Genomic DNA, 27,064 nt, shown 5'->3' with positions numbered 1-27,064 from the left:
AAAATGATAGCTTGCCAGAAAGATCAATTTCACAGGGAGTTTAGTCCACTTACTATCTTTCAACCAAGTATGTTTTTCAACAATAATACGCCAGTCACTTTTTCGGATGGCTGCAAATGATGGACTCTAGCTTTAAGTTCATTTGAAGAGCGTGTCACTGGATTTAAGACTGAATGACTTGTGGGGTAGAGTCACATGGGTTGATGACTGAGCAGGAAAATCAAAAACTTTCACAATTTTAGAAAAATCAGGCTTAATGATGGGCTACTCATTGGGCCAGTATTGTAGAGTTTCTAAGAAGTTGAAGATCTCTCACAAGACGTTTACATCAATTGAGTCCAGTTTTCCTCAGCTGCAGTTCTAAAGTCTTTTATTTCCATCAAAGTTGCCACTGGCTGATGGAGGGGGAAATCTATCTAAACCAGCCGTGTCATGTCCATCCTTCTATTCATACCTAACGGTATCATATTTGCCTCTGAATATTGCAGCCTTAACCAAGTCCAAGACAAAAGGGGGCTCAGGGAGACAGATTTTAAATTGCTGCCAACTCTGTCTTATATCACAAAGCCGTTTACTTGGGTTACGAAGTCCTTCTTCGTCATGTGTTCAAACATGAGAGGATGTAATAACCGAGGATCTCACTGTGCCTTGAGGGTTTGTAACACATCAGGCCAGTCACCTGTTGGGAATTTATCATGTCGCTGAGCAAATGGGGGGGGGGGGGGGGATTGGCAGGCTGAGGCCCGGAGCAAAGCAGAAGGGATGTTTACTTCACCTCGTGTCTAAGCAGGGAGATCATGGATGTCATCCAGGCATCAGTTTAAATTTATGTACATGTTGAATATAACCTGGAGCGAAAAACCAAAAGTGGATGATATGTATATAAAGGAATATTTTTAGAGAAGTTTTATATCAATTTTAACTCTCGATATAAGTACTTATCTTCAAGCAAACTTGTATCCTCGATCCTGATTGGTCGATCCATGGCAACAGCAGTGTGATATGAGGCTGTATTGCACGGTCTATATCGCACCCTGCGTATTGCGCTATTCCAACATGCGAGCGACATTCCAGCTGCAAGCGCTAAACCACTAAAAGGTTCGTGTAAAGCGATGGTCCAACTTTACTGCGCGTCAAGTTTGCTTGAAGATAAATTCGTTATCACGCTCGCGCTCGTGGAACACAGGAAAATGTGGTGCGTCTGTGTCCCACATATTCGGCCGAGTGGTATGTGGGACACAGGCACACTACATTATTCCGTGTTCCACGAGCGCTCGCGGGATAACTAATAATGTAGTTTGTAATTGTTTAAATTTTATTTATTTATTCGACTAGTAATTACTTATGGTGTTTTTTATAGTGAGCAAAAGGGCCCTGGTTGTAATACTACTGAAAAGTACTTTACCTTAACATCAGAGGTCTTTGGTGTACGTTTCAGGGAAAAGTTGTCTAAGATTGAATGCCTCTTGCCGCATGTCGTCTTCCGTTCTCCATTCCCTCGTACTTGGTGCATCAAAGGCTACGTGGTCGTTCTTTTCAAGCTACAAAGATTTGTCAAAAAGGAATGGTCCTTAATTTTTCAAAAGTGTCTTAGAAAAACAAACATTTCAAAGGTTTGCCACACTATTAATGTTAAGAACATCAAGGCTTTAGAAGTGATCCCTAGCCACATGCTACAAGCACATGCAGGTTTTTACTGATGTGCTCCTAAAAAAGACAAAATAGGAACCAACAACATAAAGGCCGGTCCATACTCGTTGCAAAAGCAAACGCGATCACGAATTTGTGACGTCAGGGGGAGTTTTCGCGCCGAAAATTCGCAAAAGTTGAACACATTTCAACTCCGGCAAAGTTTGCAGCGAATGCTTCTTGACAACAAATTCCCTTCGCATTCGCATAAAGTTTGAACCGGGCTTAAGGCTACAGTTGGTAGAGTGTTGGTGCCATGTTCAAGAGGTCCCAGGATCGAATCCTGCTCGTCAATTTCTTTGTCCATCCTTGTACTGATTAAAAGTGAAGCCAGTCAGTTTATTTGGTAATTAAGGGTGAAAAAGCAAAATATATTCACAATAAAAATATATTTACATTCACACATAAAGCACTTATACCTTTTTTCCTTCAGTATTGATTGTTTAGTTTATTTCAACTCCAGAATTTAGAGGGAAAAAAAAAAGATTGAAACAAACATCGCAGGGACTTGTCTCATCTCAGTCTGAACTCTCCTATGGGGGAAACAAATTCTTTCTTGAATGAAAAGTCTCCCACGACGCATGAATTGCATTACTTCCGCCGTCTAGCATCTAAATTGTGTTATAGTCGGCTAATTTTGTTTCCATGGGAAATTACTGCTGAAGGATTGCTTCGAAAAAAGGGGAAAAAAATAATGTTCTCCAGATGGTGAACCACACAACAGGGAGCATTTGTCTTTTAAATTGCATAACTGTTTGAAAAAATGCATTTGCAGTTTTGAAGATTAATCCGTTTGGATATGATTGTATGAAATGAACATAAAGGTGATTTTCAGTCAACTGATACGAACAATTTAACTAGCATCATGGACATTTTTCTTGGTAGTGCCAGTATCACAACTCCAGTGGTACCACTTATGATAATTTATGTTTTTCCTTTGAATCACTGCAAGACACTTTCTCGTTCTCTTTTCCCCTTAAATTAAAATTATCTCAACGATAAACTCAGAGAAGAAAAGTTGCCGATGAAAATGAGCAGCGACGACACGGATTCGAACCAGGGATCTTTGTATCCATAGCTCATCTCACTATCCACTAGGCTACTGTGTGGTAGCTCGTTGACAACCGTTCTTAAAAATGCTTTAATGTGATGGTGGACTAAATAACAATGCTCTTGATATCACTGTTCTGTTCTCATGAATAAACATACTGGCCCGTTGACGTACGAATAAATTATCGTAAGTGGTACCGCTGGAGTTGTGATACTGGCCCTACCATTTTACTTCATGTTCTCCAGACCACTCACTTGTTTTGAATATTCATATAAAAAACCTGCTATTTGAATATTCAGTGGATGATCAAATATTTTGAATATTTAGATCAAATATTTGGTATATTTAGCACAGCCTTAGCACATGTGGACAAAAACATAAAGTTCTAACTGATAGAAATGATGCTCAATACTTCTGAAATCACAAATATTCTTTTTAAACTGTTAAATTAAGAAGAAATGCTAACATATTGTCCAATTTTTCTAGAATATTTGCAATTATACATGCAATGTCCAGAGAAAGACCGTTTTCTGGATGAAATCAGTTTGGACACATTCCCATGTACACATGTACATGTAGTAATTTTTATCTGCAAGCATTGAGATCTCACAATAAAGATGATGCAATTCCTTGACCCCCCCCCCCCCCGGGACCCTCCACCAAGCTTTCTTCCTAGAAAGTTTCCCTGAAACGCAACATCATCAACAGCAAACGAAGCAGTAAACCTGTGGTACAATTTTTGTAAATCAAGCCTAATTAGAAGGGACAATGACTGGGCAGTACGGGTCTAAATCTGTTGAAATACTACAAAAACACACATGTGGTTTGAGCCAGTTCAACTTATAAGTCTTATAGGACTAACTAACCACTTAAATAAAAATTACAATCTATAGTAATCAAAAAGGGAAAGATATAAAAAAAGACATGATATAGTCATGAAAAACATTGCCAGGACAACTTGATACCCACTCACAATAAATCTAAGCCAATAAATTCCTGCCGTTCAGACTGCGACACAGTGCGAGTTAACACCCGACACTGTGAGTCGCAACAACGCAAGTGTGAAACCCAGAATGCTTAATGCAATTTTCAGGACGGTATCGGCTGTCCATTTACGGTCAACTCACATGGACAGAGAAAAAAAATGGAGGGGGGGGGTGGGAGGTGAAGGAGAAAATTAAAATGTGAAATGGTTGCAAGACAAACTTGATATCGATCTGGGAGATAGTCAGGACGAGACGCGAAGATCGGGGGACCGTACAGCTCGGCAAACGGCTGATAAATCAAGCGAACATAAGCCAATAACTGCATAAGTGTATCTTTCAGTTTTTCTGCATGGCTGACGTCCCATGCTGTTTCTCAGTCTGCAAACTGCCTGAACATTTATTTTCCCCCGCTGCATCTATGGATTCCACATTTGATTCTCTTCGCATCGTTACTTTGCATTTCTCGGCTTTTCTTTGGAGTCAACTGCTATTAAGTCTCGACTCATTCTTCTCTTATATTAAGTCGCTTCTGTGATATGAACTGCCATCATGATTGATCACTGGCTGTATTCAACAGTTATCGAGATGTATCTATGGCAGCGGGTATTACATATTTAAGACATTTAAAGAAAGTCAGACAGCATGTCTGCCTCCTAATCACCCCCTAATGAACCGTCACGTAGCGTTATCAGGTCAAACGTGGGTCAAATAAAAATGGTAATCCTACATGGACATTCGCAGGTGAATGTATGACATGATTTCCCACGTCAGAACATTTAATCAAGGATTGTCACGAACGTGCTAGCTGTGCTAAAGCTGCCTTGGGGAGGACATGCTAAATTTAGAAACACTGTAAGTCTATAATTAAACAACACTACCTGTATAGGGAGGGGGTACCTGCCAGTATGGCTTTAATGTCCTCCACACTAGCACGTTTTCAAGGAATGGGCATAATATGGAATGGGATTCATTTAACCTACTATCCTAGGCATTTGGGGTAAACTTTCTGTATTCTTCAAAAGCCCTACTGTACAGGAAATCCAACGTACTCAAACTTCCGTACTTCTAAAATCTTCCTTCACCCTTTAGTCACTGCAGCAACCCAAATTACTCTGCCTATTACTCACTGTAGTGCCCCAAACCACCCTGACTATTACTCACTGCAGCACCCCAAACCACCCTGCCTATTACTCACTGCAGCACCCCAAACCACCCTGCCTATTACTCACTGTAGCACCCCAAACCACCGTGCCTATTACTCACTATAGCACCCGAAACCACCCTGCCTATTACTCACTGTAGCACTCCAAACCACCCTGCCTATTACTCACTGCAGCACCCCAAACCACCCAGCCTATTACTCACTGCAGCACCCTAAACCACCCTGCCTATTACTCACTGCAGCACCCCAAACCACCCTGACTATTACTCACTGCAGCACCCCAAACCACCCTGCCTATTACTCACTGCAGCACCTCAAACCACCCTGCCTATTACTCACTGCAGCACCCCAAACCACCGTGCCTATTACTCACTATAGCACCCGAAACCACCCTGCCTATTACTCACTGTAGCACTCCAAACCACCCTGCCTATTACTCACTGCAGCACCCCAAACCACCCAGCCTATTACTCACTGCAGCACCCCAAACCACCCTGCCTATTACTCACTGCAGCACCCCAAACCACCCTGCCTATTACTCACTGCAGCACCCCAAACCACCGTGCCTATTACTCACTGCAGCACCCCAAACCACCCTGCCTATTACTCACTATAGCACCCGAAACCACCCTGCCTATTACTCACTGTAGCACTCCAAACCACCCTGCCTATTACTCACTGCAGCACCTCAAACCACCCTGCCTATTACTCACTGCAGCACCTCAAACCACCCTGCCTATTACTCACTGCAGCACCCCAAACCACCCTGCCTATTACTCACTGCAGCACCCCAAACCACCCGGACTATTACTCACTGCAGCACCCCAAACCACCCTGCCTATTACTCAATGCAGCACCTCAAACCACCCAGCCTATTACTCACTGTAGCGCCCCAAACCACCCTGCCTATTACTCACTGCAGCACCCCAAACCACCCTGCCTATTACTCGCTGCAGCACCTCAAACCACCCTGCCTATTACTCACTGCAGCACCCCAAACCACCCTGCCTATTACTCACTGCAGCACCTAAAACCACCCTGCCTATTACTCACTGCAGCACCCTAAACCACCCTGCCTATTACTCACTGCAGCACCCCAAACCACCCAGCCTATTACTCACTGTAGCGCCCCAAACCACCCTGCCTATTACTCACTGCAGCACCCCAAACCACCCTGCCTATTACTCGCTGCAGCACCTAAAACCACCCTGCCTATTACTCACTGCAGCACCCTAAACCACCCTGCCTATTACTCACTGCAGCACCCCAAACCACCCTGCCTATTACTCACTGCAGCACCTCAAACCACCCTGCCTATTACTCACTGCAGCACCTCAAACCACCCTGCCTACTACTCACTGCAGCACCCTAAACCACCCTGCCTATTACTCACTGCAGCACCCCAAACCACCCTGCCTATTACTCACTGCAGCACCTCAAACCACCCTGCCTATTACTCACAGCAGCACCCTAAACCGCCCTGCCTATTACTCACTGTAGTTCCCGAAACACTTTTGTTTTATTGATTCTTCAGTGAATAAACACAATGCAATACAATGTGCTACAAGTGCATGGGTTAATTAATCCTAAAAAGTACAAAACCTTTCAAATCCTTCTGGTAGATTTCCAACACTGCTTTAATATTACAACAGGGAGTTAACGTTGACAATCCATTTTCTTTTTAAACACCATTTCTTTAACATTCCCCCCCCCCATTCCTCAGTCCCATCAATGTCTTGCCTTCAATATCCCTCCACGTTTTGTTTTTCTTATCTACTGGTACTTTTCGATCCCCCCTCAAGTCAGATGCTTCCTACGCCTTTTGTTATTGGTCTAATTTCCAGTCTCCCTAAGACATCCTTGCCCTTTGTCTAAATTAACCTCGCCGCATCATTCCTTTAGCATTGACCCAGTAACAAGCCAAAATTGATTCTGCTTTTCAGAGAAAAAGACAAAAAACAAAAAAGCACTATCCCGTTGAAGAACGAAGACAAGAGCATTTGGAAAGGATGATTCAATTTCCCTAATACCTCCCCCAAACCCTCTTGAAAAAAAAGTAATGGTTTTTAAGGTCGGAGAAGCTAAGCTATACAATCCAATTTCAGCAAAAGGTCGTTGTCTACAAATTAAGTCCCGAAGACATTAAGGAATAATGGAGTAGGATACATCGTGATGGGGCTCAAAAGGGGGGAAACGCCGATGGGTCGTGTAAAATGCAACAGCAATTGCGTTATTAAGGAAGGCAGGCACCCGCCTCCAATTTGGCAATTCTCACGGTGAATAGATTCAGGTCCCAACTTCACAGCTCTGCTAACCATGAAATTTCATGCCCACGATCACCACACTGCGCTTATATTGTGAAGCACAGAAGCCTTAGGCGTACTTCACAGGATGTACACATGCAAAAGCCAAAATACTTTGCTAATGTGTGAAATACTTTTGAATTTTCTGCAATAGATCTTAACTTGCGATGTCACATTTTGAATGGCGTTTTGAAATGCATACATTTACATTATTTTTCACTCTTCGCTGCCCACTCAACACGTGACGTCAATTTGATGATTTCAACCTGTTAAGAGCAGTATTGTAGTTGAGTACTTTTATCAGAGTACTGCAGAGTACCAAGCTATTGAGTACCATCCGCATCCGAGTACTTTGACCCTTGAGAACGAGTACATGTGCCTGAGTCTAAGTACTTGGACCTTCGAGTACAAGTTTTGTACAGCCGATTCCGAGTACTTAGACATCCGAGTACAAGTACGAGTATTAGGCATCCTAGTACAAAAACAAGTACATGGACCTCAGAGTATGAGTACTTAGTACCTAAGTGAAAACAATTCAAATCTCAAGTAATGAGAGAAACTGTAACCACCAATGCAGCAGCATTGATTTGTGGACTACTTTTGGGTAAGACTTTCTGAATGCCAATTTGTTCCCCGAGTCTGAACAATTGAGTACGAGTACTTTGATGATGGAGTACGATATCGAATAGTTGAGTCCAAGTAGTTTGCTTTTTGAGTAAGATCTTTGAGTACGAGTATTTTGATATTTGAGAAAGAGTCGAGTACGACTTTTTCTCCAAAAGTGCCTGTTTGAAGAAGTATAAATAAACAATCCAAAACATTACATTTTTGGGGATTTCAGGCCGTAATGCCCCTTTTATACAGCTGGGAACCAGCCATGAGCAATGTTCACTGCATTACATTTTGGCTGGTAACCCATTTTCGCTCAGCAAATATACTCCCTGCTTAACAGATGTCTGTGCTCAGTAGCTCGATACAATTGGCCCCGCACCAAATTGGACAAGAAATTCTGGGAGCCAATTTCACAGAGTGGCACTGCACGAACAGCCAATCAGGGAAACCTTTCGGCCTTCCAGCCAAAAGCCATGTCATGCATTTTGGATCAGCAGGCCTATTTTTGGGGGAGGTTCTGCTTAGAAAAGCTATGAAACTGGGCCAAATTTCATGGCTCTGCTAACCACAGAATTCCGTGCTTACGATCACTGTTTTGTGCTCACCGCGCTAGCAGAAAAATTCTGTGCTAACCCTGTAAGCACAGAATCCTTAGTTGCGGGATATGCACAGAAGCCAAAATTCCTCGCTTATCTGTCAAATACGCTTTCCGTAAGCCTGGAATTTTCTGCTATAGTAAGACGGGATTTTTTGCTTAACTGTAAGCAGAGACAAGAAAAGGGGCCCTGGGCCTAACTTAAGCATGCATACATGTAAATAGGTGACTTTTAATCGTTCACATGGGTGTCCTAAATTATGTCTTTCTCTCCAACATGGAGAAAAGCGGCTGAAAGGACTACGTGTTGCACATCACAGCTTGTTGCAGAACGGCGTTAAAATAAAGTGGATAAGTGGAGGAAGTACATGTAGGTTATAAAGTGGAGGAAGTAGGTTATAAAGTAGAGGAATCAGGTTACAAATTCAGGTGAAATTTGAAGGCAAAATCCACTTGTAAATGCTAAATGTATGTGTTAATGAGGGAAACACTTGATAAGATGAGGCCTGTTTCCCCCCCCCCCCCCACCTCCCTCCGAAATTGGGGAGGACAAAACTTCGTTTTTTTGTGTGCTAAAGATAGATTGACTGCCTCCACAATAAAAGATTATGCATTGAATTCAGGACTGGTGTGATTGGGTTTGGATAAGGAGATGATTGTTACACTTTTGCAGTGGCGCTGAAGTGACAGACAGTAGCCACTTTGTTGCAACACTCCAAGAAAGTAAGAAAACGAACAAACAAATCTTTGACAAAAATAATTGATATAGGGCTTATGACATTGTATTTGACATTTTGGTTATGCCTTCTGGAAGTCTAAAGTATACAGATAGAAACTGGTAAGGCCAAAAAAAAAATGTTCGGTCTCTGGTCAGACTAAAGTTCCGGAATTTTTTTTTTTTTTTTGCTTTTTTTTTTGTCTTCAAGCTTGGATTGTACAGACAAGGTGGGGTACTATTTTGCTTTTTTGGTGTCCTCATGTACATTGGTGTCCTCCATAATTATCCTTGGTGCTTTCGATCATTTGCCTTGGAGCAATTTCCCATTCCTTGGTGCTATTTGGTAAAAAAAAATGAGGTGCGGCAATAGAGGGCGCTGTTGGAGCTACCGCAGAACATTTTGGAAAAAAAAAGATTGACGCGCATGATTAAAATCGACGCGCGCGCTGACCAGAGACCGCCTTTTTTTTTGGCCTAATTGTTTTTTTTTTAATTATAAACATGTAATACATAACTGGTATTTATAGAGTGCCTTTGCCAAAAGGATTCAAATTGCTTTCATAACAGGCAGTGACACTGTGTGGCACAGGGGAGGACATTCAGTGCCTAAGCCGCCCCCCCCCCCCTCAACATCCCCCCTCGACACCCCCACCCCCCCCCCCCCAACATCCCCCTCGACACCCCCACCCCCTAGACATATACCTCGACTCCCCCCCCCCATTCATTCGACAACCCCTCAACACTCCCCCCACCCAAAAAAAGAAAAATCGATTGAAATGGGCAATTCCACCCAAAGTGGACATGGCTTAAAAAGTGGAAAATTTATGAAACCTTCAGAACTACAAGCATCACAATCTCAACGTGGTACTTGGTGAAAGGGGACATCAAGAACTTTTATTTGAGTGGTGTGCCAGTGAGATAGAATGTTGTTCAATGTATTTGTAAAAGAAAAATGTTTTGGGCTAAATCTATTGGTTTTGCCATTTTGGCATCTTGTTTTTACCTAATGCAAAATGCAAGTGGTTTTGTGATTTTTTGTTAAGCCAGAGAGAAAGGTTCACATTCTATGAAAATATCACACAGAACTTAGAATAGCATGATTTAGCATGTTTTTTTTATCACGTCTTTGAAGTTGATTTCAGACATGTAACATCCGGATATAATATGTAAAGTAACATTCGCAACAACAAAAGCATGATGTTTCCATAACATCAAAGTTCAATATTGTAAAATGTCATTGGTGTTTTTATAGAGTGATCCTATCTATCACAACATAGTTATTTCATTAAAGTCTGACAAGAAACTTCAGAGACTTTTATCAACGCGTACTGAAAATCAAAAATCTGTGTCTGAAAGCGTAACATCCATAATGGTCGTTCACATCGCGAATTAATTCAGTTAACATTACATTAACCATGTCATGTTGTACATTAAGGCCTAAGCTAGAGTTGTGCCAAAAATACAAACATTGCTTTCACTGCAAGTATTTTACTTTGTTGTTTCAAATTGGTTTAGGCTCAGAATGTAACGTCCGTAACGATCGAATTGCCCATATGGGGTAAACGTGCACATGAACTTTTACATGTTACACATGGCTGTAAGCTTACATTATCAAGAACAGAGCACCCATTGTGTCCTATGAGATCCAGTCCCCCCCCCCCCCCCTCTTTGATTTTGCCTTTGCTGGTTAAAAATACTGTCGACCATGACTCCAACAAATACAAGTTGTGCCACTGATTACATGGAGAAAGCCTGCTGTAGTAGATATTTCAGTTACAATACAGAAACGAAATTGTGCATACTGGAGCTAAGGCCAAAAAAAAAAAGATTTGGTCTCTGGTCAGACCAAAGTTCCGGAATTGACGCGGTCACGCGGATTTTTTTTTTTTTTTTTTCTTTTTTTTTTTCTTCTAGCTTTGATTGTACAGACAAGGTGGGTACTATTTAGCTTTTTTGGTGTCCTCATGTACATTGGTGTCCTCCATAATTTGCCTTGGTGCTTTTGATCATTTGCTTTGGTGCAATTTCCCATTCCTTGGTGCCCTTTGGTAAAAAAAATTGAGGAGGTGCGGAAATAGAGGGCGCTGTTGGAGCTACCGCGGAACATTTTGGAAAAAAAAAGATCGACGCGCATGATTAAAATCGACGTGCGCGCTGACCAGAGACCGACTTATTATTTTTTTAGGCGCGCGCTGACCAGAGACCGACTTATTATTTTTTTAGGCCTAACTGATAGTTAAATTACATTTCAGCTCCTTTGGATATTTAATGTACATTTTACGTTAATTTCCATGCAGTACATATGTACATACTATCAAACCTCGAAAGGAAAAGACATTTAAAAATGCATACATGTGGACTTTTTGGGGGGGGGGCATACAAACCATATATGCACCCTCCCTTTGAAAAATCCAGGATGCCCCAGTGAGGAGCCTTTGTGTATCTGAACAAACATAGAGAGCTTTTCAAAAGTAGATGTCCAAAATCACTCATGGACACAGATACTTGCTGATATCTTTACAAAAGTCTTTGATACTAGTCACACAATGGCGACTGTTTTAACAAACTGCTAAATTCATTTGTGGATAAGGTATAAATAATGCTGCACATGTTAAGCACACTAAGAAATGTAAAACAGAAAAAGATGGTAGATGACCCGTTTCTAAATCACGTGAGCAAAATTTCTAATTTGAGAACACAGTCCACAAACTCACAAATGCTGGCAGGTAGATAGTGTCCGACTAGGGTGTACATGTACTTTATCTAATCGCTATTGTTGAGAATTTCCGTCAAATCGACAAATTAGAATTTGCAGGTACCTCTACTTGTTTACATAACATCGTGTTATATGTCTGGGGTACATGGAAGTTTTTTTTAATGAGTCTCCGCGCAAACTTTTTTTCTTAATTTTTTTTTAACTTTCAACTCAAAATTGATTTGTGTGTTTCAAATTAGGAAGAGTCTGTAAAAAAACAAATAACTAACCCTCTTTTTCTTATTTCTTTTTGTTTTTGGCTTAAGTTAGAACTCATCATGCATTTGTGGAATTATAAACTGTGAGATACACCTCTTCAGGAGCATCACCCAACATTTACTATTGAACAGCCCAATACATCTACATACATACTTTAGAAGCAAGCAATTACATTTTGTTAAACTATTCCAGTAATTTCAAATCAATTTTCTTTTTTTATTTCTAGAGTGGGGACTAATTTAGTGGCTGTCGGTTGCGGTTCAATATTGAACGCATGAAAAATCAGCCTTGAAGCTTTCGCAGGGTGCGAATTAAACATTAAAAGAAATTACAGAATTTAGGCCAAGGGCAACGCACTTTAATACAAAATAACCATTTGGTGCGTGGGTTGCCATTCAGTGTAACCTATATTCATGTAATTGCTAATGTATCATGTGCTGACGGGCTGGGGGGGGGGGGGTGGGAAGAGCCTAAACAATTGATCGATTGGCATATGGTCGATCAATGAGTTCCAATAATTAACGGAACACCGGCTCCAATTATGCTAATCGCAAAGCTCCACATGAATGATCGATGGGGTTGCATGATTAAAAAGAAAATTGTTACAAATAATAGCACTGCGAGACTATAACCGTCTTCATTAAAAATACACTATCTTACTGCACTGTGGATGTACAGTAGACGACAAGGGTAAATGGACACATGCAAGAAACCATATCCACCCTTGCTGGCTGAGACAATTTTTGTATGACTAATAAACAACAGTTACGCAAGGACATTTTCATCGTTTCTCCAGATGTTTCTTAGATATTTATCAGCATGTCTGTTCCATGCTCAAAATGACAAGGGCCCAATTTCATGGATTTGCTAACCACAGAATTCCGTGCTTATGATCACATATTTGTGCTAACTATGTTAGCAGAAAATTCTGTGTTAACCCTGTAAGCACGGAATCCTTAGTTACGGGATGTACGCATGCGCAGAAACCAAAATCCTTTGCTAACCCGTGAAATACACTGACAGTAAGCAAGGAATTTTCTGTTAAGTAAGCAGGGATTTTTGCTAACGGTAAGCAGAACAATGTAATTGGGCCAAGGACAGTATGCAAGGGTTATATAATCTGAAACCAAAAATACTACTGTCCTGAGTCTTTCTGATACATTTACGAGAATGGGGTGGCTGAAACTTACATGAGACAACAAACTCATGGAGGATTATTTACTACAAAATCTTGAACATTTGCTGGTTGATTGCCTTTCATAACATAAAACTAAGTTGGCTTAAGATTCAAGTCTATTTGCCCAAAGTGACATTCAAATGAAGAGTAAAATAAAGTTAGTGCTTTCCAACAGCCTCCGATAAAAAAAGCAATTGGGTTGGACTCAAACCCACAACCTCCTGCTTACAAGCACAGACGTCCAAACCAATGGGCCATAGGCTTTCTAAGTCTACTTAATCCATCTGGTTTAAAATTTGATTAAAATTGACTGAAAAGAATTTGTACAAAAGATTTCTACCTCTTCTACATGTACATACTCCACGAGTTACAAAAGATTTGCAGTACTTCAAAGCTAAAGGATGCCTAAACACACGAAATTACACTTCCTTGGAAACTGTTGAATTTCTTGAGGAGAACATGGTGGAGTTCATGCGGCCAAATCATGGATTATTAACTCCAAACCTCGGTCCAATACTCCACCTGCATTCTTGCTCAGCTCGGCAACAGTGACATGTGAAGCCAAGTGATGCAGGGCCTGTTCATAGGCATCCGCTGGCCTGGCAAAACATACCTTTCTTTGGCTAAGATTGCCATGATACAGTGAAAGTTTCCTTCTTGCTATATCTTGAGATATGACAAGGTACATATATTTTCTTTTATGCTGTATTTGTACAAATACATGTATAACTGAGTAAAGGTATTTATATACATTTTAATATTTTATTAGAATGTAAAAAGAAACGCAATTCAGCCCCCGGCTCCCTTTAAATTGATATGAAGTAAAACATTGTTACGTGTGCCAAATTCAATTAATAAAACAGAACCAGGGCACACAGCAGCAACAAAGAACGAAAAGGCAAAACTGAAAAGCAGCAATTAGATTCGAACAGTCAATTAAATGTTTACAAAAGAAATAATACCCAGAGGTTTACAATTAAATGAATAAATACAATCACGAAAATGTTATTAAAATGAACTACCAATTGATGACAAGCTGGTGTTTTATGTGGGCGTGGCCAGGTGTCTACGGACGTTGATAGGATAAGAGACGGATTCCTATGGAGAGCTTTGGGCTAGTCTGGTCCAAGCCATCTACAGAGAGCAAAAAGCTAGTCTGGCCCAAGCCATCTACGAAGAGCAACTAGCTAGTCTGGCCCAAGCCATCTACGGAGAGCAATGAACTGTCCAGCCCAAGCCATCTACGGAGCACTCAGAGTTGGGACAACCCCGGCCATCGAAGGAAACCACCAGAGAAAGTGAGCTAAAGGCGGGCTCACTATATCAGCATTGTTTTGACTTGGCTGTTGGTAGTTTCGGCTTTGACTACCGAAACATTATGGCTGCGTTTCGACACACTCCGCAGCAAAGGGAAGTGGCCGATTGACCCCTGGTAGTAGTTTAGCGTGTGTGACGCGAGGAGTTGAACCCAGCCTCATACGCTCGTCAAATCTCCAAAATACAATGCATTCTACAGCGATAAATTTTGTAAGACATCTGTGTACTGCATACTTAAGGTGTGCCTAATCCTCAGGTAGACTGCAGGGTCTGGGAGTGCCCAATCTTAAGCTATTCCTTTATGTAAATTACTTGATTGTAACACTTAATTCTGGTAAGACGGGTACTCATCATCATAAGATTGATATATCAGATTGTCGACCATCCTTTCATCGCATTCCTCACTCCCCACAAGAGATACTTCTGACTTGTCACCATCACCGCCAGTCACGACATTGTTGTCATCACTGTTCACGCTGTTCATGTAGGCTGTCACTTTCCCAGCTGGATGCGTTGCAGTCTCTGTCGTCTGACCCAAACCGTCTTTTCCCGGTGCTTCCAAACTTGTGGTAGATCGAGCAGCAGGAAGGTCCAGTTCTACTTCTTCATACGAGGGGTCAAAGGCGTCACATTTACTCCCAATTCCATCAGTCGTTGCTCCACTGTCGTTCCCTCTTCCTGGTTGACGCCTCCTCCGTTTCAGCACACACAGCAGAAATGCAACGAGGAGAAGGGTGAATGAAGGAATCACCACGGCGACTGAAACAGTGACAACATCGAGCCGAGACTCTGTAATCGCTCCTGAGGTCGCAGAGGTACTAGTTAATGGTGGTCCGCTGGCAGACGTTGTTTCTAAGCATTCACTAGTTGATTCCGTCTCCACAAGTGGCATGATGGAACAGGTCTGGTTCCGGCCCGGAAAAACAGAACTCTTGATGGTACAAACCAGGACCTGATTCCGCAGCTCCGGGTTGACTTGGTAAGAACTCCGGACCCACTTCCGTCCACTGGCATCCATGCTCATATCAGCACCGGTGATCGAGACTACTCGGCCAGTCTCTCCAACCGTCCAGGTGATGATCACACCGGGGTAAGCATGCTCAGTCTCACACCACACCAAAGTCCCATTAATGTAATCGTACGTTGACCAGCACTTAGGGTTTCCATTTTGAAAGAGAGTCACAGACACGTTCAACTCACCGTTCGCTTTTAAGAACTGGTTGGCAAAAAAATGCCATTTAGCCAGGCAAAAGTAAACTCCAGCATCCAAAACTGTTATTTGACTTATCCGAAAAGTGTAATTACGGTAATCAATGTCTTTCAAGATGAAGTTTGTGCTTGTTGAAATTAAAACACGAGAATCATTAGTAAGTGTACCTTCGTTTTCTGTCAGAAGTACATTACTTCTCCCAATCCCCCACCAAACTCCCCGCAACATGTCTGTTGAGACAGAGCAATGCAGAATTAATGTTCCACCTTCGACAGCGGTGACAAAACCAGGTGGTGGAACCGACGAGCTCCGTGTCAGTATCACAACGCCGTCTCCAAATTCTTCACTGACACCCAACACAGTCGTCAAAAGAAAACACCCTAAAACTACTTTCACGAGAGACGGAGTGATTACAGATAACTGATTCTGTGCCATTTTCACAATACAGATGGCCAAGATGCTGTGATCCAAACAAAATGGCTTGTTTTGCGGCATAAACTGCTGGAAAGAAGCCAACTAAACAGGATGAAGATGGCGGTCTGCTCTCTTGGTATTTCTCTTTGTGGCGTACTGTCGTCTGTGCGGATGTACAAGTTTTTGACTATGTTCACGTTGGGCCCTTGCTTTTCCACTATGTTGGCAGAATGGCACAACGCCTTAGGTCTGAGCATGAAGTGGGCGGAAAGCTTCGTAATTTGAAATGATCTAATCATAGCCTTGTTTTTATAAATGTTTATTTCCTGGTAGTGGTCTGTACAGGTTGGATTGCACATATTATTGTTTTTTTAGTTTCATGGTCATGGCATGACAGAGAAAAAATAATATTCCACGGCTCAAAAACTTTCCATTAAGACTGATTTGCCTATATTGTCTATTCCTGTTTATTTCCTTGTTTCGTTTTGTTGCCATCAATCCCACATGATCGCGGTTTTTATGCCATATTCTTTTGCGCCTATTTGCTTCAGTATTGATTGTCATGGGTTGTTGCAGCGCAGTGTTGCCTGACAGCATTCTTTGACTCTGTGCCAGTTGGCGCCCACATGAGGCCAAACAGGATTTCCCATACAGGTTCAGATTGTACTTGATTTGTTTTGTCTTGTCCTGTTTGTGTTGGTCCCTTGTCTCTGTATGTGTAACTTAAAGTATACTTCATTGTGTAGTTAAGTTAAAGGAATAAATGTAATTAGTATTTATCATGATACATATTTTCTTCTACACATAATGGACTTCTCCACTTGACAAGCTTGCTTTTTGGAGAAGCCCACCGCTTAATCTTATCCGTTTATCTAATTTTTTGTCTAAACCTTTTCCCTTCAAAATGATTAAGTGGAAATAAATATGAATGAATGAATGAATGAACAAACTGGGAACTGGCAATCTTCTAATAGAATAAAAGATGGGGTAAAAGGAAAAGTAGTGAAAAAAAAACCCTCCTGATGTTTTTCATGCGAGGGCCTAATAATAATAATAATTGTTACTATCTAGCACAGACAAGATAAACCCTTGTCTCAATATACAGTGCTGGTGTGGTTAACATCAATGGGCCTTATGCACAAGTTGGCCATTTTTGTCGTGTTCCCTGAATGCATTTCATAAATTGCGAACTGTTGAGTGGGATGGTGCCAGACTACTATTAATTTGTAACTTCATTTTTTCATTTCTCGACACAAGTTCCAAAAATGAAGATTTTACCTCACTCTTAATCCAATATGGCCGACTCATAAATAAGGCCCATTCCCTTACAGCTATACAATCACACTCTCCATAAAATTTCCATTTATATGGGATTTCTCTAAGCTAATGAAATATGGAAGAAAAGTTAAATTTTGAATGACAAAATAGTACTACATGTACACACTGCACTCTTTGGTCTCCCCAAAATATCGATAAGTTGTTTAATAATATGAACTGCTTACAAAGATACTGATTGAATTTGTAATGGGCAGTCTTAATTCAAAATTGGTCCTTTAGTTCAATAGCCAATTTTGTTGCCATTTGATGGCTTATTGAAAATTGCATATTTGTGGAATGTAGTGCTAAAAACAGAAAAACAAAAAGATTTCATTTTGATAATTTCTTTTCTTCAGGGCGTGATATCCAAAAGTACAGACAGGACAGTTCTCAAGTTTTACACTCAAAAGAAAATCAAAAAAGGAATGTTTTCCTGTAATTTTCTTTTAATCACAGATAGAATATGGAGTGTCATGGCCGAGCGGTTAAGAGCACCGGACTCAAGCTCTGGTGTTGCTGATCAGCAGAGTGTGGGTTCGAGTCCCAGTCCTGACACTTGTGTCCTTAAGCAAGACACTTAACCATTGTTGCTTAGTCCATCAGAAGGGACGTAAAGCCGTAGGTCCCGTGTGTTGTGTAATGCACGTAAAAGCCAGTAAGAGAATGGGTTTGCCCCGGTGTTTCTGGCAGTGGCTGCTTAATGCGCTGCAGGACCTTGTACACCCTTAAGTTTTTAAAGTGCTACATGAAATGGGTCTCAAATTTCAAACGCTTCATTTACCTGTCTTTAAAATACATTTATTAGCGCCTTGAGTACCTAATTGTTGGTAGATATGTGCGCTATATAAGACTCAGGTATTAACATTATCCTAAGGGAATAAATAATAAATGTGTGTTTGGGAGGTATTATAACACTGTTTAAGACTGGTTGGAGTCTGGATGGGTGATAATTACCCGAGGCAAAGCCGAGGGTAATTAATGGCACTCCAGGCTCCAACCGGTCTTAAACAGATTGTTTAATACCGACCAAACACATATTAATTCCAATTCATAAATACCTTTTCGGTCAAAAAACCAAATCTCTTCAGTCCAAAAAAAATCAAAACAAGTCAAAAACTAGACGTTGCCAACCAATTTGTTCAACACTATTAATTCATGTTTTATGAAACACCCCTCTGACTATAATATAGATGTCCCTCTACAACTCTTTACCTTATAAGGAGATTGGCAAGCGCGTCACATGTACTGCGCGATGTCGCGCAAAACGCACCTTGCTGGGCTGGTGTAGTGTGAATTTCAGACCATGAAATACTGATTCACTGGTAGTATTGCGCATGCATACGTGAGGAACGTCAACATTCAACCAATGGAACGTTAAAGGGCACCAGATTTCATGGGAGTCCAAATTTCATGAGACACTGGAAAAGTGTTTAAGACCAGCTAGCCATGTCTTTATCATTCGTTTAAGATCGGCCACGTGACGGGTTCTTGACCAATAGGAATGGGTAAACTGTACTAGGTAAACTGTACTACGTATATATGAATATTATATAAATGCCCCATTCAGTTCCTTTACCAAACAGTGTATAATAATATTAAGAAACACATGAGCACAGCTTTCTATGTAGAGCTCTGCCTGTTGCCCGCAAGTTCTAAATATAACGTTCTTATCCTTTACATTGTAAATAAAAGGAGAATACATGGACGGATCAAAAGGAATATTAATGAAATAGATACAGGGTGATCCATGGCAACCCAGCCATTCATTTCCCTGAGGCAGCAAACGCAGAGCAGTGACATACGATACGGAGGCGCACATTATTAAAAATGAAAACAGAAACAATTGAAGGCCGACAGAGATGTTCTGCCCTGTTATGTGTCAATTACTGCCAAGAGAGGGCGCTATGACACTTGAATATGGCACATTGCTTACCATTTGCCTTTTTTGCTACATTCAGGTTTTAGGTTTATTTCCATACTATAAGGTAAGTTGAATACTGTACATGGGGAAAAACTTTGAATGGAACTTGAAATAATAGTACGGGGAGGTCAGACAAGAAACTGAAGCTTGTACTGGGTCTGCCCCCTTAACCTTCACAAATAATACATGTAGTTACTCTTGTGAATTGTTTTTGTTTTGCTGAAAGAACGCACAGCTTTTTGGGGATTCATAGACAAAACTTTAAAACGGTAGTTATGTTTAAAATTCTGTAACTTCAAAAGTACATAAGTGACTTGAATGATTCTTGTACAAAAAAAAAACTTAAGAATTGGGCTTTCATATCCTAGATAAGTGCTACATGCAGAATTTCACTAAAACAATGGTCCCGACATTTGGGTTGCGTTTTTTTTACCCAGTTTTTTTTTTAAGTCACTTTCATAAGATACCTTCCAAAAAGCTTCAGAACTACACATAGTGGAATCCGCCAACCAGAATTAGAAGCTTTTACTGCGGAGGTGTCTTGCTCACACGCATGTTGCACGCGTTCTTAAAGACGAGGCGCACGTGCATTTTGGTATTCCTATTGGTTGAAGGAACCTGGTGTGCGTGTGTATTACCTGAGCGCGACTCGCGTGAGCCTTACGCCACCGCAGAAAGGATCCTATCCATGGTGTTTTGAAAACCTATAGGTACTTTCATACATCACACTAACCCTCCTGCTATTCAAGCAGTCACAGACAGTCAAAATTCACTTCCACTTCCCCTGCTTTACTTTTAACAAAAGCTAGTCACCAGCAGTCAGATCATATGTCAAGCAAGCACTGTGACTAGTTAAACTGGCTCAATAGACAGAGCAGGCAAGTTGTGGCCACAGCTGTTTTATCACTCACCCGGAGTCAAAGCATAGCTGTATCAAGTTACTTAATCAGTCCAAGGCAGTCAATCCTGCTTTTTGTGGGCTGGGAATTCCAAAGGGTTGATTGATTTTGACTGCAAGGACAACTTGGCACAGAATGTATGTTTGCATACATGGAAACAGGGGAAGGATCTTAGACCCCCCTCATTCTTTTTCAAGCCCCCCCCCCCCATTTTTTTTGAAAAGCTACCAGTTTGTACTCCCTTTTGCCACCCTAATATCAGCCTAGCAATCAGATATGTGGAAATGGAACCATTTTTCTCAAGACCCCACATTATCCCACAAGAAACCTATGTGGTTTGGTCCGAACCAGATTTAAAAAAAAAAATCAAAATCAAATTCTTGTAGCTTTTGTTGTTGTTGTCGTTGTTGCTTCTCATCATCTGTGTCTCGTTATCACAAATTGTTACCAACGATTCCCATAATATCCAATAACCCACTATTGTTATGAACATGAACAGCAAAAAAGAAAAGGAGCATGTGGTTTTCAACAAAATGAAATTTGACTCACCAGTGGATAGATGTCATCATTGTTTTTGAAATCGCCCTTTCTTCTTGGCACGATATGAATGTGTACATGCTGCAGTGGATATAAAGAGTTTGCATTTAGTGTACCGGTAGCTGTTGCAAAACTATGAAAGTAGTGAGGAAATTGTACTGAAAAACAGTAATAACCCAATACCAAATTAAAGGGACTATACAACATTTGCAAACATCAAAAACAAAACTACCGAATTATCACGAAATACCTTACTAGACTGTTAGTGAATGACAGTCTCAGGCATTCTGTAAAATAGTGACACAGGGTGTGCTGCCATTTTTAAGAAAAGTGGTATTTTTGTATCAATTTACAAGGATTCCTCAAAAGCGCCCTAGGCACTGTAGCTCGCAAGCCTGAAGAAACCTGTAGGGAGAAGACAATGAGAAGCAACTACAGTTTTAGAGGTGGGAGGGAACTCAGAAGAATATTCCGCGAAAACCCATGGAATCAGATAGGGACTGAAAACCCAATCCACATATTGGCCCAGGCGGGATTCGAACCCAGGTCACAGTGGTGGAAGGCAAGGAAAGTACCGCTACGCCAACCTGACTCCCCATGACGCCAACCTGACTCCCCACTAATTGATACAACAATTCCACTTTTCTAAAAAATGACAGCACACCAGGTGCCATGATTTCACAGGATGCCTGGGACTATTATTCACTAACAGTCCAGTAGTGCAAGGTACCTCATTTGCAAATGCTGTACATTACATTTAAATCTAACGGCAATGGAATGACAATCAGTTACACTGACCAACATCCACTGGATTCCATATGGCAAAGTAGGACATACCTTCACTGATTGGCCCGCATCCGGTCCATCCTGAAACAAAAAAATTCCAAATGCAAAGGTAATTTAAAAGTCTCAGAATTCACATCCGATTGCACTTGTATTCCTTTTAAGTGGTTTGCCGTGGATTCGTGGTCTGGAGCGTTGAAATTGCGGTCTGCTGGTTGTGGGTTAGAGTCCAGCCTGGGTTATGATGAGTGTGCCTTTGGGCAAGGCACTTTGTCACTCATTGCTTCTCCCCACCCAGGAGTAAATGGGTACCTGTGTGGGCAGAGATGGTCATTGTGGTTGATTTAGCTGCTTTGCGCCGAAATGGCAGCATCGAGCTGTATACTCCCCAGGGAGCTGGAATGTTTCATTGGCCCAATAGCAGGGTAATAATGATGTAGCGCCTTGAGTACCAATACTAGTGGATACGTGCACTTTATAAAATACAGAAATTATTATTGACTCCAGACTATATACGTCAACAGTAGATGTGTGCGTGCCCTGCTCGCAAGATGCTCGCTCGCATGTGTACAAGCCCTCTGCATAATATCAGGGGTGAGATTGCGGGAAAATCCACGAAAAATATTTGGCAGAGCCCCAGAGCAACTCAGGGTCAATCCACAGTGTATGTGAATAAATAATTATGTAAAAATTGGGTAAATATCTGACCCATGGCATATTCACGTAAGTGCTGGGCAAATTGTGGCAATGTTCTTTTCTCTTTGTCAGAATGTACACCAAGTTACAAAATTCGTGATCGTGACATTTGCAGGTACCAAATAAAGTTGCTTTCCCATAAAATTTGTGTAAAGTATAAAACATGATACCGAAAAAAGAGCAGTTCTTATGTTAAAAAGAAATGAAAAAGTATCACAATCCAGAAAATATCACCTGGAAATTGACTACAATATGATGTGATAGTAATGGAGTAAATGGACCACTAGCGAGAAGCAAGAGGTCAAACTACAAAGAGCAACGAACAGGAAGACACACAAACACAGTACAAAACAGCCATGTTTACGTTACATACCAAGTGTGGACATTCCATTGCTTGTAGTTAAGAAAAACCAGTGAAAAAAAACCTTATTTTTCTCAAACTGTGAAAACTCTTTCACCCCAATTTTGTTCTATGCTTCCCTTTAGTGTTTCTCTTCATTCTGCCACAGATAAACCTAATCCAAAAATGCCTCTAAACTTATTTTCCAGAAATGGGGAAACACTGGTGGACTTGCCCACACAACATCGCTGCTACCTGGTTTATGTGGACCTCTTTTGTTCGGAAGTCCACACAGTGAATGTTATGCCTACCCAGAGAGTCATACACCCAGACACACACACGTTTACATACATAGTGTGGACATTCCCTTGCTTTTGGTAGTTAAGAAAAAGCTCTGAAAAAAGTTCATTTTTCTCTCACTGTGAAATTACTTTCAACCCAATATTTTTTCTATGATTCCCTTGAGTGTTTCTCTTCATTTTGCTGTACAGATAAACCTAACCCCAAAATGCCCCTAAACCTGTTTTCCAGAAATGGGGAAACACTGTGTGGACTTGCCCAAGTCCACACAACGTCTCCTCTACCCGGTTTATGTGGACCTCTTTTGTTCAGAAGTCCACACAGTGAATGTAATGCCTACCCACCCACGCACACCCTCACCTGTAGTCCAATTGACATTGCCGTGACCCCGTAATGGACTTCCAGTGCCTTTGATATGAGGTGCACTGACTGGAACATATCCGTCACCTCGTCCGACGTCATGTCACGGAATCGTTCCACTTTGCGCAGCGGGCACACCAGCACATCTACAAATTGCAGGGTTAGGGAAAACCTTTGTTTTTTTTTCTTCAAAAAAGGGTACCCCCCCCCCCCAAAAAAAAAACATCTGTTGGTTGAATCAACTGGAGGAGAGTCATACAAACAAATATAACACTCATGTATGAGAGAATGATGGCATCCTTTCAAATTCACTATTTGTTTTGAAAATTGTTTCTTCAATAAACTACTATCGCAATGATTTGGACAGTTTTACAAATTTCTATCTTCCTATGTACCTATAGTCTTTTTCTACAGACACACTTCCACACGTTCTGGGAGCTGAGCATTTGTAATTAAATTTTTAATTTAAAAAAAAGAGGGCATCCAAAAACTAGCTGTCTACCAACCTATCCCCCTTTCTCACTATTCCCAGGGATTCCACAAGATCTACTAAGAAAAATAATTTTGTTTGCAAACGATTCTGTTCAATTTCAAGCAAGTCTTTCAGATAAGAGGCGAACCCACGACTGCTAGCTTGCTAGTGCCAATTTTTCAGTGCTCGTACGGTTTGGGGCAGTACATGGAGTAACAGGCAGGGCGGTTTCGGGCCCTACAGGGATTTATGTTCATCTACTTGACCACCGAGCTAGCCAGCACTGTCTGGCCAAATTAAATCTCATATAACAGAGGATACTTTAATCATAAAGTTTAATCTACAATATTTGATAATACTTGCGTTACCCAAATCCAAAATTTCATTATATGCCAACAATTGCCGCGCCTGCTACTGTGTCAATTTCAGACCCACGAGTTTAAACCTGGCACTCTTGTTGACAGTTTTAGAATGGTTACAGCATCTGCACTACTGACTAAAAAGCAAGTGGTTGTGGGCGTGAGCCCCACCCAAGTTTTTTTTTCTTTTACTAACAAGCTCACGACCATGCACTGAATTTATATTACTCCATGGATATGTAAAGGACGGTAGCTTTTGGAACTTTTTGCCATCAACACTAGTGCATTAACCGACAATTCTAAGACAATGGGACCTACTTCCATTGAGCAACCACTTCTGTGTCCAGTTGCAGTTGGGAGCCACAGAGTTTGAGGCATTTTGGCTCTGCAATTTTTGACCTGCTTGATATTGTTGCACTGGGCAGGCTTCTCGATCTCTTTGACAAGCCTTGCATGTTGTAGCATTTGGCAGGGTTACTGTCCTAACTACCCTTGACGATTAGGGCTAATGATAAATCTCAGCAAATGTTGGTGGAGTGTGGCTTACTTGTTAGGGTTTGTGACTCATGATCAGAGGTTCAGGGGTTCGAATCCAGCTGCTGGCCATATGTAGTATCCTTGGGCAAGCCACTTTGCTTCCACCTGCCTCTCTCCACCCAGGAGTATAAATGGGTACCGGCATTAGCTGGGGAGTGACCTGCGATGGACTAGCATCCCATCCAGGCAAAATAGAAATATTCTCATGAAACATCATGCCAAGGAAACTGGAGATATACGCCGGCCTTATGGTCCATATTGGCTCATGACAGCTTTACTACGGCTAAATGTTGGTAAGGATACGACCAGGTTGCACTGGCATTCGGTTGACTACGCCAAAAGACAGTGGCGTCTTGAAGAAAACCTGCGTCGCTTTTATGATGTGTTGGCCGAAGACAAAGGTTCTCATGTCGTCCGAGGATGGAGGTTGTTTGGTGTCGCCCATAGGAGCTGTGCTAGACCTGCCTCAAATACAGAATGTCTTGATTTGCTGGTTCACTTTTCACTTCTCTGTGAATAAATTAATAAAAGGTGAAAATTTTGTTAAAATAGGGTAAGGCTCTCGTTACTTTATTTTGTCTTTTCTTGCCTTATCACAACCGCTCAAGATAAATCTTACTAAGAAACGCCATACAGTACTCATTCATGAAACACAGGATAGACTTAAAAAAAAAAAAAATCTAATTAAAATGAAAAAAAATGAGACCTTTACTAACTTAGTGCCTTTTCAGAGTCCCGCACCAAAAAATTGACTTTTGGACTGCAGTGCCCGCCACCTACATTTGGAGTGAGAATATGACAAGATAACCTGAACCAGTCTGATTTTAGACCCAAAGTCATATGATGGGCATGATCAGACCAAAAAAAAGCACTTGCGCGATCGGTCGATCCTGTTGAAAATCCCATGTTTTTCATTCGCCCCAAAATAAGAGTTTTCTTCCTTTGTTGTTTTAAATCGAATTTTACATTTAATGCAGAATAAGTCATCTTCTTTTCTGATTCGTAGGTCTGGAAGATTTTTATCAAAAGGGAAACAAAGTCCGATATTGCGAGAATATAGGCATACTTAGGTCTGATTCCCGCCTCCTTAATACGTCACGACAAGGTGCACTCAATTAAAACCAGCATAACCAGACTATGATTTGTCACGGTAAAAAATTTAAGTTAAAAAAACACTCACTGCATGCACAGGTTACATTAGATAATCCGAGTAACTAGTGTAACGGGACATTCCATGTAATTACATGTCCTTCTAGAATCACCATAGATTCGCCCATTGCATTGTGGGAATATTAGACTGGCTCTTTCTCTTGTGCATGCCTTCGGCCATGCTTGGTCATGCTCTTGTAAATACTGTAAATAAACCCTGACTAAACCGAATCAGAATGTAGACCAGAGTCAACAAGAATCATTAATCCCCCTCAATCCGAACCTGGTAATGGTCGGAAAGGCCGTTACACTAGTAGTACTCTACAATTAGTACGAATCACCTTTTTTTTACATGTGGAGATGGTCGGGCGACTACGAATCACATTTTTTAACATTTGGAGATGGTCGGTCGCCCGACCATCTCCAAATGTTCAAAAAAGGTGATTCGTAGAGTCCTCGTTGTAGTTAAGTTTAGGTTACTCGGACTTACTGTTCACTAACACGATTAACACTTAACAATAACAGTAACAACACTAGTCACTACAGCGAAAACAATCGGCATGATCGGGGATCGGTTCATGGTCAAATATCCACTGCCTTTGAACAAAGGAATTTAAAGCTAAAAATAACAGTTCAGAATAAAAGTTTAATTTACACTGCAAGTAAATGATCGCTATTCTTTTCCACATGTTCCATGCACACATCCTACTTTGCTTCTTCCTTATCCATGGGCGCTGACATATTTGTTTTCCACTGATTCCCGGCTCGGCACGTACGTACAAGTTCAGTTGTACTTGGACACCAGTGTACTCATTGAGCGCGAGAGGGCGCTATTAATCTTCACCATTGATGTAATTTACCGGCTTCTGCAGGTTCAAAAAGGGGACAATTGTGTTCTGCAAAACCCCTTAAACCACTTTCTATTTTCCCTCCGTATTAAGTTCTCCCTATTGACTTTGCGGTAATTAATCATATTGACATTAGTTCACCTGGAGCTCCATGAGGCATGAATAGACAAGTGTGACTGGAATATAGCCTAGCGCATGCCCACAACAAGTCGGCCTTTCCGGAGTACGTACCCTGGGCTGACCTTGTCATCTGTGTGTGCGATCAGCTGCATCCGGACGATGTCGACAACGGTCACTTTTGACACGAATAGCTCTCGTTTTGTGAACAAGATATTACG

The 27,064-nt window shown here is 41.3% G+C and overlaps 2 protein-coding genes across 7 annotated transcripts in view; one reads left to right on the top strand and one right to left on the bottom strand.

The window, feature by feature from the left end:
• Positions 1-35: 35 nt before the first annotated feature.
• LOC119738692 (bis(5'-adenosyl)-triphosphatase-like) lies at positions 36-26,953 on the bottom strand. 2 transcript variants are annotated; one of them, XM_038213620.1, is made up of 7 exons: positions 26,868-26,953; positions 25,033-25,239; positions 23,362-23,507; positions 21,720-21,749; positions 20,895-20,963; positions 1,406-1,541; positions 36-848 (listed from the first exon to the last, which is right to left on the bottom strand). In XM_038213620.1, exons 2-6 carry the CDS (start codon positions 25,172-25,174, stop codon positions 1,413-1,415), a joined length of 516 nt encoding a protein of 171 aa, XP_038069548.1. In that variant the 5' UTR covers positions 25,175-25,239; positions 26,868-26,953; the 3' UTR covers positions 36-848; positions 1,406-1,412. The 2 variants fall into 2 exon arrangements, with proteins under 2 accessions (XP_038069548.1, XP_038069547.1); XM_038213619.1 differs by lacking the exon at positions 26,868-26,953 and adding an exon at positions 26,534-26,640 and having other exon boundaries at positions 37-848.
• The window catches only part of LOC119738691 (leucine-rich repeat serine/threonine-protein kinase 2-like), an 87,208-nt gene continuing 87,094 nt past the window's right edge, over positions 26,951-27,064 (top strand). For all 5 annotated transcript variants that reach the window (XM_038213615.1, XM_038213618.1, XM_038213616.1 and 2 more), the window contains exon 1: positions 26,951-27,064. The gene's annotated coding sequence lies outside the window, so the exon portion shown is untranslated.

This window comes from Patiria miniata, unplaced genomic scaffold (genome assembly GCF_015706575.1).
Source record: "Patiria miniata isolate m_02_andy unplaced genomic scaffold, ASM1570657v1 HiC_scaffold_3, whole genome shotgun sequence".
Lineage (NCBI taxonomy): Eukaryota > Metazoa > Echinodermata > Asteroidea > Valvatida > Asterinidae > Patiria > Patiria miniata.
This window is presented reverse-complemented; position numbering and strand designations above follow the sequence as displayed.